Source organism: Eretmochelys imbricata, chromosome 7 (assembly GCF_965152235.1).
Source record: "Eretmochelys imbricata isolate rEreImb1 chromosome 7, rEreImb1.hap1, whole genome shotgun sequence".
NCBI classification, from domain to species: Eukaryota; Metazoa; Chordata; order Testudines; family Cheloniidae; genus Eretmochelys; species Eretmochelys imbricata.
The window spans coordinates 43518854-43539033 of NC_135578.1; the positions used below are offsets into that span (position 1 = coordinate 43518854).

At 37.5% G+C, this 20180-nt stretch overlaps 1 protein-coding gene across 7 annotated transcripts in view; it reads left to right on the forward strand.

Annotated features, from left to right (window-relative positions):
* The window catches only part of PBRM1 (polybromo 1), a 91285-nt gene extending 75913 nt beyond the window's left edge, over positions 1-15372 (forward strand). For 4 of the 7 annotated variants that reach the window (XM_077822176.1, XM_077822174.1, XM_077822177.1 and 1 more), the window contains 5 exons: positions 2116-2280; positions 6063-6218; positions 8959-9029; positions 10302-10518; positions 12245-15372. In XM_077822176.1, the coding sequence (XP_077678302.1) occupies positions 2116-2280; positions 6063-6218; positions 8959-9029; positions 10302-10518; positions 12245-12417 (782 nt within the window). In that variant the 3' untranslated portion in view covers positions 12418-15372. The remainder of the gene's footprint in view (positions 1-2115; positions 2281-6062; positions 6219-8958; positions 9030-10301; positions 10519-12244) is intronic. The other 3 variants (XM_077822178.1, XM_077822179.1, XM_077822180.1) reach the window with 1 other exon arrangement.
* The last annotated feature ends 4808 nt before the right edge of the window (positions 15373-20180 follow it).

Consider the following 20180-nt stretch of genomic DNA (forward strand, 5'->3'; position numbering starts at 1 on the left):
TCAGAAGTGTCTTTCAGCGTTATGGTGAAAATTAGTTTGGATTTAGCTGAGTTTGACCCATTGAAAATGGAACCTTGCACATGTGGGTATAAATTGTACAATTTTTAGCAATATTTAAGCACAAGTAGACTCATTGCACATGTCTGCATGGCTAACTTAGCCGCACTGCAAAGAATTTTGTACATATGTACTATGAATGAGGCAAAGACTCATTGTAAGGAAAAGTGAAGTTCAAGCAGAGGGGCATCTTCCTGCTTTATAAATTGTGTTTCAAACCCTGGTCTGAAGGATTTGGGATTGGAGTCACTGAACTTTATAGTGAATCCCAGCTGAATTTTTCTAAGTCTGTGCACCATTATTGCACTGCTGTGACAATATTGTAAATTGTAAGTTTCATCTGTTAGATCTGTGCCAGTTGTGACGTCAGTAGACAGATTTTACGTAGCATTGCCCCGTACTGGGTGGGTCACAGTCCTGTTTCAAGACTCAGCGTTCCAAAGTTGAAGTTACTAGCATTATGGTCAAATAGAAAATTTAACGGTAATTCAGCAGAGTGTCTAAGGGGCTTCTTCTATCTGATCATTTTTTAACTGGCCAAAACTAAAGGAGAGTATGAACAGCTGGATCTGTCTTTTCTCCAAATTCTTTAATCACTCTGAAGAGGAGTGTCCACTTCTCTACTTCGGCATCTCCCCTTAAATGGCTTGTGTTCTCTGTTCTCAATCATATATGTGTTGCCAGTAATAAATGTAGGAGTTCATATGCGTCGTCATCCCTTCCTGAGATGATTGGTGAAAACACGGAAGGAAATGCCTAGAAGAAATGGAACTGGTCTTTCAGTGTATTTATGTACTTCTAGAGGTTGCACAAACAAGTTACCCATGAAACACAGTTGTATGATAAAGGCTTTTGGACTTCTGTACTGGTAAAAGCTAGTGTTTTAGTAGCATATATAATTTAATCCTGTTGCTGAACTTCTTAGCTTCATTTGACACTTTATTGCTGTTTTTAGTAACAATTTTCATCTTTCACCAACTTCAAGAAAACTTTTAGCCCCGCCATTCAGTTCTGTTAAAATTAACAGAGGTATATGCTGCATTCATTTATTCTTTGTTGCTTCTCATTGCTTCAGTAGGATATAATATTCAGAGAAAACAAATCAGTAACTTGCATGCCCAAAAAGCACCTTGCGTGGGCATTTGGAATACCCCTTTTTTCCATGTAAAACTGTCTTCTCATCAGATTCCTGTACAGTCAAGCTTTTATTCTTATAGTAGCAGTGAGAAACTTGATCTAGGTACCAAACAGATTCACAATACGAAGGACACACATGTTTCTACAGAGCAGCACAATTTGAGTTAGACATCTGTAGCTAAAAAGGAAATGGCTATAAGGGAACTGTGATGGGGAAAGGGAGAAGTCAAAGGGAGAGGCAGAGGAAGTATTTTTGGTCAATCCATCTGCTGCTTGTTATGTTCTAAAACACTAAGGACCTATCTACACTAGGGAAATCTTGCAAGAATTTTGCTACCACTGTTTCGGCTCCACCAGTAGTATGGACGTGGGGAGCCCCGATGTAGATGAGTCACTGATTGCCACTTGTATTTTAAACACTCTTATCACCTTATCTTGCTTGGGGAAAATCTAACATCTAACGGACAAAGGGCTTAAAATGCCAGAGCAGCTGGTGGCACATCTGCAGGAGAGCTCCCAACATTGCTACAGCTGGCTTAGCTGAGCCAATAGTATGAAAAGTAGGAAAGTTTTGCCCAGTTTTCCTAGTGTGGACCGGGCCTAGTGCTGGGCTGCTGCTATCATGTTGGTAACACTGGTGTTATGATCAAATCTGTTCTTTGACTTTTTAAAATTAACTTTTTAATCAAATAAAACTTCACATTTTTAAAACTTGATGGAATATTTTTCATGATAGGTTCTCTAAAAGTTTTAGCTGGAGCCAAATGAAATCAAATTATATGCTGTATGAGTAGAATAATCTGTTCTATTTTATATTAGACTAAACTATGCCAGTGTTTTAATAGTCCTCTTTAATGAACAGATAATATTTTGAAATTCTGGGTTACAAAACAGAACTGAAAATCTAAAATACTTTTACAGAGCGGGCAGCTAAAGTTGCTGAGCAGCAGGAGAGAGAGCGAGCAGCACAGCAACAGCAGCAGAATTCCTCCCCCCGGGCAGGCACTCCTGTCGGGGCTCTTATGGGGGTGGTGCCGCCACCAACACCAATGGGAATGCTCAATCAGCAGTTGACACCTGTTGCAGGTAAAAAGTAGGAGCTATGACCATTTTTTCCTCATCCACTTTATCAAACCCCTTCATAACTCTGAACACTTCTCTTGGGTCACTTTATTCCTACTGAAGAAAAAGCTCCACCTCTTCAGCCTTTCTTCATAATAAATATACTTAAACTTGAAATTATCCTGATTCCTCCCCCACCCCACCCCCCCATTACGCTTTCTAGTCATTAATATTCTTCTGGAAAAGGCTGTAAAATAGGTTCCTCCTTACTCAGTAGAGCTGCTCCCTGTTTGTATTCCGTCATCTGTGTTCACTCTGCTTATTAAAGGAAATGTTTACTCCTGGTAGTACTGCAAAGGGAAGTGAGCTGGATTTCTTCTAGTGCATGCATCATCAATGGAAGTGTTAAGTAGGTTCCATTTGAAATCTTTTATTGTTGGTGACATGTGAGACTGAAAAATCCAGCCTGACTTTCAGATTCTAGGATGAGTTTGCAGATTTGGCAGCTAAAAAGGTTATTTTGCTTGTAAACAGAAAAAGCTTGATCTGGGATAATTGAGACAATAAATATGAAATCCCACATTGCCATTTTTACCAAGTCACTTCACAGAATAGAACTGCACTTTGAGGGCTTTTTCCACAAATCTGTACTATTTGGTATTGTGATTAGCAGTTGTATTCCAACTGAATTCAGTAGGACTATGCCAGTATTAAATGTTTCCAGGATTAGGTCATAAGGCTGGGCAAAGCCCTGGAGAATATATTAAGGGAACCTATGCTTCATTGGCAGGGGTATGTATTAGGTCTTTTCCTTCTCCAATATCTAATTCTGTCACAGATTAATTAAAAAGATCACATTAGTTTAGTCAAGTTCTAAAAATAGTGCTTTGTACATACAATTAAAGTATATTTTATCTCTCCTTTAATGCATTCGAGTTACTTCATTTGTTCTCAGTTTTGTTTTTTAGGCTGCAGCCATACTTTAAGCTGACAGCTTGTAGTTTTATTTTATGTTATGACCTCTAAATTCCTCTCTCGTCAATAGGTTGCATGGATGTTCAATTAAATACCTGTTTCGTATTTGGCTTATGATATCCAGACTGCAAAGCATTTGTTTACACTAAATTGCATGTTTCTGCTAGTATCCCAGTCCTGTTAATAAATTCAGGTGGTTCTCTGAAATTCTCTGAATCTGGTTGTTCATTTTTTATGTTTAGTTGTTATACCTTAAGCAGATTTTGCTGTCTTACATTTTGATATTCTCATCTAAATCATTTGCATATGTTATAAACAAGAGTTCCCCACTGCCACCTTTATTTTACCTGGAGAATATCTTATACAAGCAAGAAAAGCTACAAATTTCAGCCTCTCGTGTCTTTATACTAACCATCAATTTTACATTTTTTCAGGGAGTCTTTTTTTTCATAGCTAGTAATCCCCTTTGTGAAACCTTTACAAATGCTTTGTGACAAATCTAAGTTCTGCACATAATATTCACTGTTTTCTTTATCTCTTGTGGTGAGTTCTTCAAACACAAAGACCATCCTCTCATAATTCAGACTGATAAAAATGAATTTCCAGAGTGTGTCTTCACTATATCATGCAAAATACTTCCAAATATTTTCCTTACAACTGATAATGAAGTCATCCGCTTCCCAGTCTCCAGGAGTCTTTTATTTGAAAATGTCTAAATAAATAAATTGATATTTCACTTATTTCTTCCTCAACCTTTCAGCCAGTGATGAGGTGATAGAAAAATTAAGGACAGCATATATTCAGTTCTGTTACTTTCATCTGCATGAAATAACCCTGTGGGACTAGTTACAGGGCTTCTGTAGAGCATCTGAGGCTGAGAAATTCTAGCACTTTCTAAGATACACATTTAGGAAACAAATCTCTAGTCACATGTACAATTATATATACAAGAGCTTCTGTAAATAACTGTGGCTTATATGGAAAATGGGGGAAGGTACAGTTCAGAAGATGTAAACAGCTATCCAAGGAGCAAAAAAAAAAGCAGGTTACCTATTAGATTTATTTTTACTAACAAAACTGCAGTGGAAATTGCACATTGAGATATTAGAAGCGGTCACATAAACCATAGGTTGGGCTACTGGCACCTATCCTTAATGCAGATTTCACTACAGTATATTAAGTCAATCAGCTATTGAGTAAGTATTCCATTGAAGTCATGCAGTATATGTACAAATAAACTTCTGTAATTGAAAGGAAAGTTTTTAAAAGATTCAAGTGACTGACTTGAAGATCTTACTGCAAGCTGGTGTAGTAGAACTTTTTAGCTACTTTGGGACCACTTACTATATCGATATTTTTGTCTGTGATTTTAATTTTTAAAAATAAAAATTTGCATTGAAATATATTGATAAATTCATAGAGACAAGTTTAAAAATATTTGAATGGACATCTATTACAATTTAAATGTTGAGCTAAATTTCTTGTTCACCTAAAGAAACTTATTATGTGAATGGGACCAAACTGTTATTTCTTGATTGTTGGCTTAACTTGAAACATGAAAAAAAGCTGACATTTCTCAGATCCGTCACAATGTTTTCTGAGCAAGCTGCTAGTTATTTTTCAGCTACAGATACCCTTTGCTCCTGAACACCCAGTAGTTCTATTAAAGAGAGAGTGGTCAATCAGAGCTATTGAGAGTTATCAGTTGGTCTTAATCCAGAAAACTCTGCATTCTTAAAGTTATTTTTTGTATGGGTTGTTCATTGTCAGTGTAATGGAGACTCTGGAGGTGCTTTCTCAGCATGCCCTGTAGATTCTCCAATATTAATATTTAATCTTATCTCCTGTTCTTTAGAACCTTCTCCTATCCTCAGTTATCTTTTCATTGTATTACAAACACCTTTCCTTAGCTCTCTGACAACATACCATGCAAAATTAACAAACTGCAAGGGACTGGAAACAGCAAGTTAAAAATCTAGGGCTTAATAAACATAATACAGACCTTTCACGTGGCCTTTCAGGTTTGCTTACTGACAGTACCGTACTTGGGTCTTCCTCACTCCCAAGAGATTGAGATTGTTAGCGGATGGTCCCGTATATTCTACATTGTATCTTTTTCTTTATTATGAGGCCTATGAAGCATCAGAGGTCAAATTCTGCCTTGATTTTTATGCACTATGTAAATCAACTGACTTCAGTGGGGTTGCATGGGATGAAGGTTGATATGTCCCAGCACATCCAGAGTGATCAGATTTTTAACTTCCACTTAAACATTTGCTCAGGTTGTATAGAAGGTAATTAAAAAAAAACAAACATGCCACTACATTGAGTTAAAGAGTATGCATTATAAATAGTCTTGATAGAAGAATTCTGCATGCATAGCACAGAAAAATGCTTAGAGAATTTTCTATCTTGCAATTAGGTTTGGCCACAGAGCTATCCCACAAAGTATGGATGTGCAAAAATTGATGTCTTGAGTGTTTTGCTGTTAATTCGAATATGAGTGACAGAACTTAATGCTATGTTAAAACTGTTCACATTAGAAACATTTAATTGTGGCTGAATGTATTCCTTGTGTAAACATGTATTTGAACATTGAGCATTTTTTGCCCCATGAAAAACATTACAAATACACTAAATACTAATTCATCCAAAGTATAGCATTTCATATTTATAACTTTTATTTTATTTTTTGTTCGTTCTTGCAAGATACTAATTGTAGTATTGTCCTGCTGTACTAAAGGTGCTTATTTGTGGGTAGTGCATGTCTTATTATTTAGATCATATTGCATGTTATTGATGCATGTTTGAAATTTGTTGTGTCCTTCAAGGCATGATAGGTGGCTATCCGCCAGTGCTGCCACCTTTGCAGGGCCCAGTTGATGGCATTGTTAGCATGGGCAGCATGCAGCCACTTCACCCTGGGGTGCCCCCACCCCACCAACTTCCGCCAGGTATGCCAGGCATCCCAGGCATCCCACCACCGGGTAAGAATGTCCACATTCACTCATTATTTCATCTTCATGTTCTCACAGTTTAACCAGTTGTTACAGAAGTTATCTGAAACTTGTTTGTTTGTAGCTTAACTGCTTGACTGTTGCTGAATGTTCCAGGTATGTCTAACTGTAACATATGTGCCATGCTGCTGAATATACCAGGTATATCCCAATTGTCCATTGAGCTTAATGGAATGTTAATAAATGTTGGCAGAACAACTTATATCGTGAACAAGCAACAAAAGATTTACCTGGTGAAATATGACTAGTCAAAATCATGTTATTTGGGCATTAGTTTATCAGTAGCTTCAAACCCTGAAAGCGGCTTAGTTCTTATCCTTGTATTTAAATAGAATGTACAATAATTTTTTACTAGATTCATAGGTGGGATTTCTTGTTGCCAGTGTCTGGTGGAAATCCTTTCCATCTGTGCATTGTTGGTTTTTAAAAAATTATATTCAAAGTCAGTTTAAATTCACACAACTGACTAAATATCTCTGTGTATTAGCAGTAGGTCAGATAATCAATTACATATACATATGATAAGATTAGAAATTGTCATTGTTATTTATTCACCAAATACAAAAGTTGAAGGCAGTCCTCACCCTTACTTTGCAATCTATAAAATGTCCAGTCATAAGGCTAATTATAAAATTGTTTGCAATCTTACAAGTTAGTATACAGTAGCCTTCAGTGCTAGTGATTCAACAATTTATGTCCCAGACCTGATAAGAAGGTTTATTTGAAGTATGTGTTGGTGAAGTAAATCAATCACAGTCAAAATCTTCATTGACAAAGAACAGCATTTTTCCCCATTTGTCTTTATTTTCACGTTTAAAATTTAAATTTCTGAGCAGAGCAAAAGATGAATGGTTATATTTTAGGAAAGCGGGGGAAATGCCATGTATAGATAGTACTATTGTCTCATTCCTGTTCTGGGACTGCAGGTCACTACCCTCTTTTATACTCTTTACTACTGCTTCTTTCCCCTTTTGCCCCCCGCAGCACACTCCAATGCTGCCATTTAAAATGTTGCACACGTTCAGTAGTTAAGCTGTTAATCTATAAACAGAAAGTGGTATTTTGTTTGCCTTTTAGTTTCCATTTGCAACTACAGTAGATGTTTACCTGAAGTCCTATTAACATGGTTATGTATCTGAATGTAAGTGGTTTTTTAAAAAAAAAACCTCGGTCAGTATTAGGTATGCAAGCTGCATCCTAAACTGGTGTGCAAGATTCACATTAACTTCATAACATTAATGGGTTTAGTATTGTAGCTTGTTGATAGACCGCAAGATGCAGCTGCATCTCCTGCTCATCAAGTCGGTGAAATTTAAGAGCAGGATGGTAGTAGTATAAAGGTTTAGTGGATGCCACACTGTGCCAGGTTGGTGTGTACCTTTAAGAGGTCAGTTATTCATTATCACAACTGGAGAAATGAGCATTATAGGTTCAGCATTTTAGAACTGAGGGGATAGAGATTCAAGGAAGAAATAATAGACCTTGGACCGAAGGGTCCTCAGAATCTCATCTGGAACAGTGTAGAGTGAGGGAGGGGCCATTCTCAGGTGCTGGAAGAGAAGTTTCTTCCATCCCAACCCCCAAAAATCCCTGACATATCACGCTATTTACATTGGAAGAATTCTTACCTGTTACTGTATTTTTGTACATTTGAAATACAGGGATGTTGTGAGTTTTTTAAAATGAGCTCAATTTATGCTTAAGAATAAATGCCAATGAAAAATTGCAGTGGCACATCTTTTAAAATCAATGTCACCGATGTAGAACACTGCATGCAGATTACATCTGGTATGCATACATTTTCAATTTGAAAATTAATTATATTTGATTATGACACGATGAAGCATAGACACAAATATAAAGAACAGCATCAAGAGCAACTTTCATTAATCTGTTCAGGCCCAGTCATCTTCATTTAAAATGTCACGAACCAGACAGCTCTCAATTAGGTTTGTAAATTCATCTTTGAGTGTGACTTACCTGGTCTGTTCCCTGCTGCACTTCATGTAATAGGGAAAATGTGTAAAATATTTATCCAAATAATTGGAAATGCTTTATCATATGTAATTTCCAAAGTTAAAAAAATAAGTGGATAACGTTAATCTGTTTTACTCTTAAGACTATGTAAACTAATCTTATCACTTCAATGTTTATCACAAATTGCTTTTCTTATTAGAAGACTAATATAATACAGTAGCATTTTTTTAAAAAAGGAATTGCATGGTTTTGCTGCTGCTTGAACACATTTTATAATGTTGAATGTAGGGGAAATGTTGGATGACACTGGATGGAACAAATCTATATATATATATAATTTTTTTAATTATTAAAAGAAGGATGGGATGATTACTTTCAAATAAGAGAGGTTTATAGTTTGAATGGTGAGATTTAGTCAGACAATAACTGTGCAACTGGCAAAATGGAAACCAGAAAAGAATAGAATCTCTTTTTAATTATTACCAAAAAAAAGGGTGGGGATTGGGGAAAGAGAGTTTTAAACTGAGCAGGCTGCATCTCAGTATCATGCCTTTTTTAAATCTAGAAACTTTCTATTACAGGCAGTGTTGTATCGTTATGGTGAATAAAATTAATTTCAATAGTAAAGATATGATGATCAGTTAGATAATGATGCCAGATCTTTATAAAAGACAAAATGGCATTGGTTACTGAAATGAAATAAAACTAATTTTGTTTATATTTTAAAATGTAGGTGTTATAGGCCAAAGTGTGTCTTCCATGGTAGGCACTCCGGCACCAGGAGGAAGTCCCTTTGGACAGCCGGTAAGTAATTTACATTCTTTCTGAAATGTTAAGTCATATTCCATTGTATTCTCTGAGTTAATATTGAACCAATGTCTCCACAGTGTGCTAGTAGTGAGTGCTATGATGCAGTTTGTCTTTCAAATGAGATGTAAAATCAGGGCATTTCTGACCACTTTTGGTCATTGAAGATCCCATAGGAAGAGTATTTGTGTTTCTTGGCCAGATTCTAATTTGGTTAATTAAATTGTAACAAAGTGCCCTCTGCAATTTAAATGAGACAGTATTCTTTTTTTCCTGTCCTAATTGATGTGAGTCATTTCTGTGCACTGTGTAATTGCTGATGACCTATATTTTACCTATTTGTTTGCGAGAAGATTTCTTGCTCTGTTTCTAAACATCAATAAACAGGCTGCACCTCTTTATTTCTTCAAAAACTCATAAAACCAATAGACACTATCTGGTTCTTCAACAATCAGGTCAGATTCTATTGATGATCAAATGATCCTTTTCATTGATTAGTATAAGCCAATTGTTCATTGGGCATCCAATTCACTAGACTAATTCTAACATTTTAGGGGGGAAATGATTTTGGACTTCTAGAATTATATTTAATCTGTGAGCCAGTCAGAAGGTAGTAAAGTGCATATGTAACCTGATCAAAATTGTTCCAGAACTCAGTATTGTTGACCTTTTAAGGAGATAAATAATGAAAACTTACTGTCATATGGATTTTAACCAATCATGAACCAGGATTTTCTTACGTGCACTAGTGATTCTTGCATGACGATGATTGTTGTTTATATTATGGAAGTGCTCAGAGTCCCCAAACAGGATCGGGGCCCCATTGTGTGGTACAGCTACATAAGGATATAGTTCCTACTCCTAAGCTTACCATCTAGTTTAAGAAAACAAATACTAGAAATTGCCTAACTCTGACAGTCCCTGTACCTGTGCATCTCATTGAAAAAACAGGGAGCCCTGTTTTGTGGAGGTTTCACCTGAAAATCTTTTTCTGTTTTATACATTGAATTGCCCAGGCCTAAATCTCAACTGGTATTCATTCTGATGCTGAATTAAGAGACTAGCCTCTTGCACGTCTTGTGGGGGACACGTGTTTATCTCAGTATTTCTTGGCATTCTTTGGAAACCATAGAAACGCCACCCTTTGATAGGTCTGGGGTTAAAACAGGAAAGTCATCACACTGCCTTTTACCTGGTTACGTTTTTACATGGAGATCTGTGCAGCTGAATAAAAAAAAGTACTCACTCTTCTATCATTTGTCATTTCAGATGGGAATGCTTGGGCCACCTGGCCAGCAGGCACCACCTCCATACCCTGGTCAAAGCCAAGCAAGTCAGCAGGTTATACAGCAGCCCACAACTCCAATGTTTGTCTCCCCTCCACCAAAGACACAGCGGCTTCTTCATTCTGAGGCCTACCTGAAATATATTGAGGGGCTTAGTGCTGAATCAAATAGTATTAGCAAGTGGGACCAGACCCTTTCAGGTAAGGCTTCTACACTAAAGTAAGACATTGGGAGATAGAATACATTTTTTATTATTTTGAATCTATATTTATACTGGTTATCACAGTCCTATCTTGGTAATCAGTTACAAAAACAATTGTAGATTAAAAAGGATATTTGTTGATGCTTTGAGAGTGCAGCAGGAAATACTTGGCTGAACTAAACACAAAACTTAAAGCTAATGGAAGTCAGGTGACTATATTTAAACTCAGCATCCTTAAAATATAGCTTGAAATTACTAGGGGAAAAAAAGATCCTTGACTGTCAGTTTATACTATTTTGGCTGCTGTAATAACAAGATGACTGTGTCCCTTTAAGGATGCACTATTGACCTCAGAAATATTAATTGACCATACATTGAGGTACAGCATGAAAAAAAATTCAGCACTGCTGTTTACATTAAACTCAGCAAAAGCAGGCAATACAGTTTTTTGCTAATTCCAGGTGCCATTGTGAAATGCTGCAACATCTTGTTTTAAAAAGAGTTGAAAGATTTTCTTACGTAATTTACATTTTAAAAAAAATCAGATGTTGCAGCAATGCTCAAGATGATGTGAATATTTTATCTGAGATAATGTGGTGTTTGTAGAGGGTGAAGTATTGATTTAAGGCCCTGATCCTGGAAATTGGATCTGCACAGGCCTGACCTCTGCAGCCATACAAATCTTTACCATTGAAGTAAATGCGAATCTCCCCACACAGATCTAGTGGTAGGATCAGAACCTAAACTTGCTACCAATGGATGCTTAATTTTTTAAAATATGTTTTATTTGATCACCTAATTATATTTTAAGGAATTCAGAACATGTTGTATACTGATTGTCAGAATTGTGGATCTAACTGAGAACTTGTTAAAAACCTAAAATTTAGCTTAATTTTTAATTAAACTAAAAGGATACTACCTGATCAGAATGTATGTTTCTGCTATAGTAAATGAGCAGCATTTAAAGTATAGATCCTTCTGCATATTCACTGGACATTAGTGCAGGGGATGGCAATGTCAGTTTCTTCATTCTTCATGCAGCTTCCAAATTGCCTGTTTTGGCTTTGTAATATGAGCAATTGCTTGATAAGGACTGATTATGATTATGTAGTTGATCTATGAATCACAGATCAAATATGAGCTAAAGATTTAGTGATTAAGACAGTTGTTTTTGCCATCAAGTCTCCAAAGGCTTTTGAATGTATAACAGTTTAATAAAAGTTGTACTATTAAAAAAAAAGTTTAGTATAACAAAGTTTTGGAATAAAAGTATTAGCATACAAGTTTAATACAATATTTATTCAACTAATTCAGTCTCAGCAACAGAGAACAAGTGTGTCCCTCTCTGTTTATCCAGCTTTGTTATTTTACATTTTAAAATAGGTAAAGATGGCTTGTACAGAAACAGAGGGTATTTTAATAAAACTATGGATCATTTAATAATAAAATACATGCATGCAACCATAACAAAAATTAAGGATATAAGATGAGCATACCAAAATTCAGTAAACTAATTCCTTTATTTTAGAAGTGTAATAAAGAATAAATTTAAATGTTCTGTATATTCTTGAGGGACTGGAGATGCGGGGGTGGGGGGAAAGGGAAGACATACAGTAGAATTGTATTCCATGTTGTTCCAATATGATGGGAAATCTTGGAGGGGAGGCAGGCAAACCAGTTTAAAAATAGGCATGAGGTAATTAGGCTGTTCCTTAATTTTTCAGCACGAAGACGTGATGTCCATCTATCCAAAGAACAAGAGAGCCGTCTTCCTTCACACTGGTTGAAAAGTAAAGGGGCCCATACCACAATGGCAGATGCACTGTGGCGTCTTCGAGACTTGATGCTACGAGACACCCTCAATATCCGTCAAGCATACAACATAGAAAATGTTTAATCACATACATTGCTTTTTCCTTTGATACCAACATATAAAGAGTTTTGTGGAACAATAGCTGTTTTAGTTACTGGCTGGGGAGAGATAACCAACAATAATTTTTATTGCATTTTGCTGTACATTGCAAGACCATTTTTATAAGGACACTTTTAATAAGCATCTTTCACTTTTTGTTATATTACGTTGACTTTATCCAATACAAAAACTTTTTGCATATGTTCCCTTTGTTTAAAAGGCAATTTCATATTTGATTATAAGTGTAGTCAAGGTTTCATCTTTCTTGTACTTATTACTGAGAATCGAATGCCATCAGTTTTTTGTATAAAAAAGAGAAAAAAGCAAAACAAATAAGCGTTTACAGATTAGTTTGAAAAATACAATGGAATGTGAAATTAGTCATAGTTTACCTCATAGAAGAATGTGTGTACATGTGCTTGTGTGTGTTAACCACTTCCAGCAGAAATACCAGTTGGATGTGAACTGAAAGGCTTTATGTAAATAAAGGAAAAGGGTGCGTCAACACTAGCAACAATTGGATCTGTGATTAACCACTAGCGCAGCTCCACTGGTTGTAGCAATAGTAGAAATGCTAGTGTAGAAAGGACACAGATGTGCTTACTTCTGTGTTGTCCAACTGTGTCCAGTTATTTGATGGTGTTGACAATGGCCATTGAGATCCCAGATCAGTAACAGAATACACGTACAAACTGAATCACAAATAAATGCATTTGAAAGGTGAAATGCTTTATCTGCCAAGACCTGCATTCAGGGTTCTGTGACATCACTTACACGTACAGCAGGGTAGGGAGCTGCATTCCTTGCATGGGTTTAGGTTCATTAATATTTGCAAGAGAAATGCAAAACTTTGACTTAATTTAGGTCTTGGAAGGTAAATAAAAGAGGGGGAAAGACTGCAGCTGATTAATTTTAAAATGATTTTAAAATCTACATATGTTCTGTTAATGATTTGGTATTATAAGAGATTTTTGTATTTTTTTTTAAGTGTTTCAGTTCACTATAATGAAAGTATTGTAGTATGGCTGGAGGGAAATTGAACATATAATTCTAGCTTTAAAATAAAATACTACAGCATGTGTAAAATCAACACAGTGTATACCAGGGTTTATAGATGGGAGAGAATAGGTTGCTTGCATTGCACCTTTTTTCTTCTTAATCACTAGGTACGTATGGTGTGTTCTATCCACATTTCAGGGCTGTGACTTCCTTCTGTTCAGAACTTGCCAGACAGTTAAAAACAAATTAACAAACAAGCTTTTTGACTGCAAAGTTGTTTATCAGAGCCAAATTCTTTTATGATACATAATTATTTTTTAATGATTTTGATATTCAGCAAACAAAAAAAATTTGGGAAAGCAAAATTACTTAAAAATCTTCTACTAGGGTGATCACTGAAACATGTATCCAAAAGAACCAATCTGCTGATATTTTCTCATCTAACAGAGTGAAATATTCATCATGTGGAAATGTATTTTTAAAAGCACTGAAATAGAAAAGTCTTCCTTGAACACAATGTGCAAATTTTCACTTTAAAATAGTCAACATTTTGATGCCTAGTTCAGTGACATGCTTTGTAGTGATGAGGAAAATGTGATGTGCAAGTATAAATTGTGATTGATCTTACACTATTTGTTAGTTTTTTCAGTAATTACAGGAAATATTATTTCATATTTTCTGGTAGTCACTTAAAGATCCAGGTCTTCAGACATGATACTAATATGAAGGAAAGGGAAACAGTATGGAGAGGGAAGTGATTTGTAAATTTGAACCCTACAAGTAATACAAGTATTGCACATATACCCTTTGTTTAGTTTACTGCCATTTGTAAACAACCAACTCTAAATTTAAATTTAATGTAAAACATTTTGCAAATATATTAAACCTCCAACATGTATAGTATCATTTTAATGTACATTTAAATGACCATAAGCTTTGCAGATTTTAGCAACAAAAACAGGACATTGAGCTGAATCAGATAGGCAGCAAGTCCTAATTTTTGAGTATTTAGAACCATCATGAACTGTATCACTACAATCAGAGTCTCTTATTGCTAGACATTTAACAAAATTACACCAAAGAGCCTGGAATTAATTTTACTTAAGTTATTTTTTATTTATTTTTAATTTTTCTTTTGGGCACTGGATGGGATTCCCTTTGGAATCTGTACATCTCAGATCTTTAATTTGTCAGAAAGGTCAGTGTTGAACAACCTGCAGCATTGCCTCTTTCCCACCGTAGGGAGCCTTCACCGCTCCTCCTGGCCCAGGAGCAAGAGATTGGAACTGTAAACCAAATCCTGGGTCTCCTGCATGGCAGTGCAGAGCACTACCATGAGGCCACTGGGCTGGCCCTAATCAATTATATTAAACCTTTTATTTATTTCAAAATCATGTCTCTGTATATTGCGGGCATTTCAATGGAGAGTGCAGTAAAATTTAGGATTTATGGTTTGATGGCTACAATCTAGAATTATTTTCTAACTCTGAATGGTTAAAAGACATGCCTCTCTTTGGGAGTATTTGAACCCATAATTTGTATTTCACCATGATTTACTGTATTGGCATAAATGAAATTTTTAAAATTAAAAAAAAAAGGATGCATGGGAAATGGTTGGCTTCTGTGAGAGTGAAAAATAGATTAATTTAGAATCTGTATTTTAGTAAACTACTTGGAGGCCGTTAATTGTTCATCTTCTCTTCCCCAGTCCTCCCCCCAATCCCTCCCTTTCCTTCAAGAGAAAACTTACTGTTTGTGTAAAAATTTGAAAGTTGGTGTTGGTGACTTTTCAGTATATGTTTTCGGACCTGGTTAATCCATGTTTGGTTTTTCCTTACATCTGTGTACCCAAAATGTTAGTGATAACCAGGCTTATAACATGTATGTACCATCAATTTGTTTGAGGCTTTTTAATTTGAATAAAAATAGTTTGCAAAGTGATTTGGATTAACCAGGTTTGATTGTCCCATTAAGACTTTTGTTAAAATTTTATTTCAAGCAGCTCTGACTGTTGCAAATCCAGATTTTATCAAGACTTTGGGAAAGAAGGTGTGTGTGTGTGTGTGAGAGAGAGAGAGAGTGAGTGAGTGTGGGTTTTTTTGTTTTGTTTTAAGAATCAGTAGACAACAGCATTCAGATTGTCCTCTACACAGTAGGAAATCCCTGGGTTGTACTGCCACGGACAGTGATGCTGAACGATACAGATCCAATATTGAGCCATGTGGAACATGACCTTTTGATCAGCAAGAACTGAAGAGCAGTCACCAAAAGAAGCAAACCAGTGGTGATTGGCATGGTAAGATATAAACCAACCCAGGCTGTCATAGCACAAACTGGTAGTAAAAAAAATAAATAAATTAAAAATCCCATGAGTCCAATGTTTGTGTGTGCATTCATACTGAGAATAAACAGCAGGCCTCTAATTAGATCCTAGAAGTAGGCCCAATTCAGGACTGCCTCATATATTTGGGAATTAAGCTAAATTAGAATACTAAGGGTGAAAAATGCAGTCTGTCTGTAAACCTGATATTCAAAGACCTTTACCTAACATTTGAAATTACAATTAAAAATGAGGATGGAAATGTTTTTCTAGTTTTATTTTTAAAAAATTACAGGGGCTCCTATCTAAGAATCTAAGTTTTTGGCATAAATTGGAAACACAAATCATGTCAAATAGCCAGCAGGACACACAAATGTGATGTTTTTAAATAACTGAATTAACAAAAGTTAATGGTTCTCAAGAGAGGAAACATTTCTTGTCAAAAAATGTAATGTCTGTCAACTTTTTAAATGGCCCTTCACAGCCATCGGCCTGTACAATCCATTTGAGCAGAAAATTTCCCAAACTTCATACTGTTCCTGCTTGAAAACTCAGTTCTTATATTCCTACTACTTACTCTATCTGCCATAAAGTCTAATTTAGATCTTAATGAGACAATGGACCAAACTTACTGCTGACATTAGTGGGCCCAGCTGAACTGTAGCTGCTTCAACCAATGTTGAATTTGATTCACTGTCTCAATATTAAAGCAGATCTGGTAGCATTACCTAAAGTTAAGGTTGCCCAGCACTTTTGTAAGACCCTGTTTTCAATTACTTTGTCAGACCTTTTGCTTATTGTGCATATAAGGATCATTCTGTGGATGCAATCACACATTGGGCTCCTTCAAGGCTTTTTCCTCAAGGTACTGGACCGCTCCCCGACATGCATGAAAGATCAAGTGAGGGTTTAGGCACAGGTAATCAACTCTTTAAAATGGTGGTGAGCCCAGGTCAATGTCCGCTAGGGCATGCCCATGAGCCTTCTAGATCCTTTGATTCTCAGGCTGGCAAGCATACTTGGGGTACCAAACAGCTCAAGGCATCTGGAACCCAGAGGAAAGGACCTACAGCATAAACTGTCTAGAACTAAGACCAGTCAAGCTGGTGCGATGAAGGTTCCAGTCCAGCCTAGAAGGAAACTATGTCCTGATTTAGGTCCTACAACATGACCACAATTGCTTATGTGAACAACCTAGGGAGGAACAAGAAACCCAGGGCTACAAGCCAAAACGATGTTAATCATACAGTGGACAGAACCTTCTTTTCTTTAGGGCAGTCCACATAAAGGGAGACACGAATTAGAAGGCTTAGCAGGGGCAAGGTGAACAATTCTGAGTTGTGCCTGAATCAGGAAGTCTTCAAGTTAATCAATCGTCTGATTGTTCAGCTTGCCCTCAAATGGCCTATTCACGAACCACATGAATGCAAAGAGACCAAAGTACTTCAGTAGGGAGGTGCACCCCTGATTCATGGGGACAAATGCCCTATTGCACGGATGGCCACATGGCCTCCTCCATGCATTTCCACCCTTCCCATTATTAGGGAAGGTGGTCCAGAAAATAAAATGAGAGCAAGTGACAGCAATATTGGTAATCCCACGCCGGCCAAAAAAGCCCTGGTTTTTGGACCTGATAGATCTGAAATTAGGACTACCGCTACAGCTCCCAAAGAGACAGGACATCCTCTCACAAGGGTCTCTCCTTCAGTCATACCCAAGCCAGCTGCACCCAATAGCCTCGTTATCGAAAGGGAAGCACTAAGGTTTGTCCTCCAAAGTCATCAGGACAGGTCTTCTAGAAGAGTGGTGACCTTACAAGCATGGCCCTCTATCTGGACCAAGTTCTGAGGCTGGTGCAGAGTCACGAAGCTAATACTAGGAATCCAGGAACTCTGGCTATTTTGGATTTTTCTCTACGAAAGCTTTGATAAAGGTTTCCTCCAAACTAGCACCATTGCATGTCAGTTGTCTGCCCTTAGTAGTGTGGTGTTTGCAAGATCCATGGGTTCTCTGGTAGAGAACCCCCAGGAAGCCAGATTCCTTAGGACAGTCTGATTAGCCAATCGGTAATCAGGCCTCATTCCCAGATGGGTCCTGCCACTTGTACTAAGAGCCATGACAAACCACCCCTTCAAACCACTGGTGTAAGTGTCAGCATTTTATTTGTCCATCAAGACTTGCTTTCTGATAGAATATCATGTCCGCCAGGCAAGTGTTGGAGCTGGCAGCACTTTCTGGGCAGGAGACTTACTGTGTGTTTCATGAAGACAAGGTGGTGCTCAGAACTCTGGAATTATTTATCCCAAAGGTGAACTCTTCCTTCCATGCTTCCAAAGAAGTGATTCTCTCTTCATTTTGTCCAAGGCCACAGCACCCCCTGAGGAGAGGCGAGACAGACGTTAGAAGGCTTTTGAAAATTTATCTCAAATGTACAGGGTTTGTGAGGAGTTTGGGTGCCATGTTTGTATCCTTCCATCCAAAATGCCAAAAATTTAAAGCTTCCAAGTTCTCCATTGCTAGGTGGATTAAATCAGTAGCTCTCAACCTTTCCAGACTGCTGTACCCCTTTCAGGAGTCTTATTTGTCTTGTGTATCCCTAAGTTTCACCTTACTTAAAAACTACTTGCTTACAAAATCAGACATAAAAATACAAAAGTATCATGGCGCGCTGTTACTGAAAAATTGCTTGCTTTCTCATTTTTACCATATAGTTATAAATCAAGTGGAGTATAAATATTTCAGCGTATAATATGTAGAGCAGTATAAACCTGTCATTGTCTGTATGAAATTTTAGTTTGTACTGACTGTGCTAGTGCTTTTTATGTAGCCCGTTGTAAAAATAATTACAAATAATTAGAGTTGATGTACCACCTGGAAGAACTCTGCATACCCCCAGGGGTACACATACCCCTGTTTGAGAACCCCTGGGTTAGATTATGTATTGTGGAAGGATACAAGGCATCAAAAATTTCAGTCTCCAAAGTGATCAGGACACACTCCCACAATCCTTGGTGACATCGTGTGCAAAATAGCTCATGCATTTACAGCAGAAATTTGTAAGGCGGCCACATGGTCAACTACTACCATTGTTAGCAAGCATTACAAGGTGGACTTCCAGTTCTGCGCTCTGGTGACCTGAGCAGGAAGGTGCTGGAGGTGATGACTTAGAAATGATTTTTGCCTTTGAGCAAATGTTATGAGCAGGGAGGGGATACTGTTTTCCTTTTTTTCTGACCTTCTCTATGCCCTTCCTACATCTGTTCACTGCTTGACAAGTCCCAGAGAATTGTGGGAAATTCTGGGCTACAGTATAGAAAATTTCTTATTGATGATTTCCTTTCTGCTAGCAGTCTCTCCCACAATTCTACCCACTTGGCCTTGAGCCAAAAGGTCAGCTGCTTAGTGGGATCTTTAACATGGGCCTTTTTTTTCTGTTGTGGTTCACTGAACATAGTTGGTCAGTTACCTCTGAAGTATTTGTTACTAATATTATTATACAATTTTTACAACTTTGGAATAACTCATCTGTCCCCAAGCGGGAGCCGAGGGGGCATGGCCAGAGTGGTGGCAACAAAAAGCTGATCTGCCTCTGTGAACTGCAAGAGTGAGCAGAGCAGCCCAGATGTCAAGAACTATGGAAGACCTGGCTAGCAGAAAGGTAATTATTGGTAAGAAATTTTCTATTCCTGTGCTCTTTAACGCTGGATCTCAGGCAGCGTGAAAGAGGAATCTCACTGACTTGAATGCAGAAGGGACAAAATCCAGACTGGGGTGAGGGGTGCTAGAAGGAGGAAATTGGTATAAGGAGACTGGGACTTGCTCGGCAAGATGACTGGGGTTGAGAGCCAGTCAAGGGAAAAGGGAAAGGGTGGGGGACTAGAGGCCACTTAGGATGGGCGGGGAAGGGACTGAAATCAGATGATGAGCCCATCTCTATGGGTATGTATGTGAAGACTGAGACTGGCTGAAAGAGAAGACTGGGACTGGGAATGGGAACAGGCACAGATTGGGGATCAAGTGAGTAGTACAGAGGGGAAGACTGAGACTGGTTTGGGAAGGAGACTGGAACTATGATGAGAGGTGTAGGGTAGAGGAAGTCAAGGACAGAGGCCAAAGACAAGAAGCATCTCTTAGCCCTAGGTCATACTCTCCTCCAGAACCTTCAATGGAACTCAAGATTCCTGAATCTCAGCATTCCTCTGCAGTCAACAAATACCTGTGAAACCCACTGGCAAAGTGTGTGTCTTATCCTGCCTCCAGTGCTGCTACACATAGGGAATGACAAACTACTATTGATATCAGATACTCCATTAGTTCAAGTGGCAGAGGTCTGTGCTGAGGATCTTAAGGCTCCAACCTTGCTGATGACCTGTTGAAGGTGTCTGGACCCCTTCCTCATTAGTTCAAAGGTGTGTAGAGTTAGTGAAAT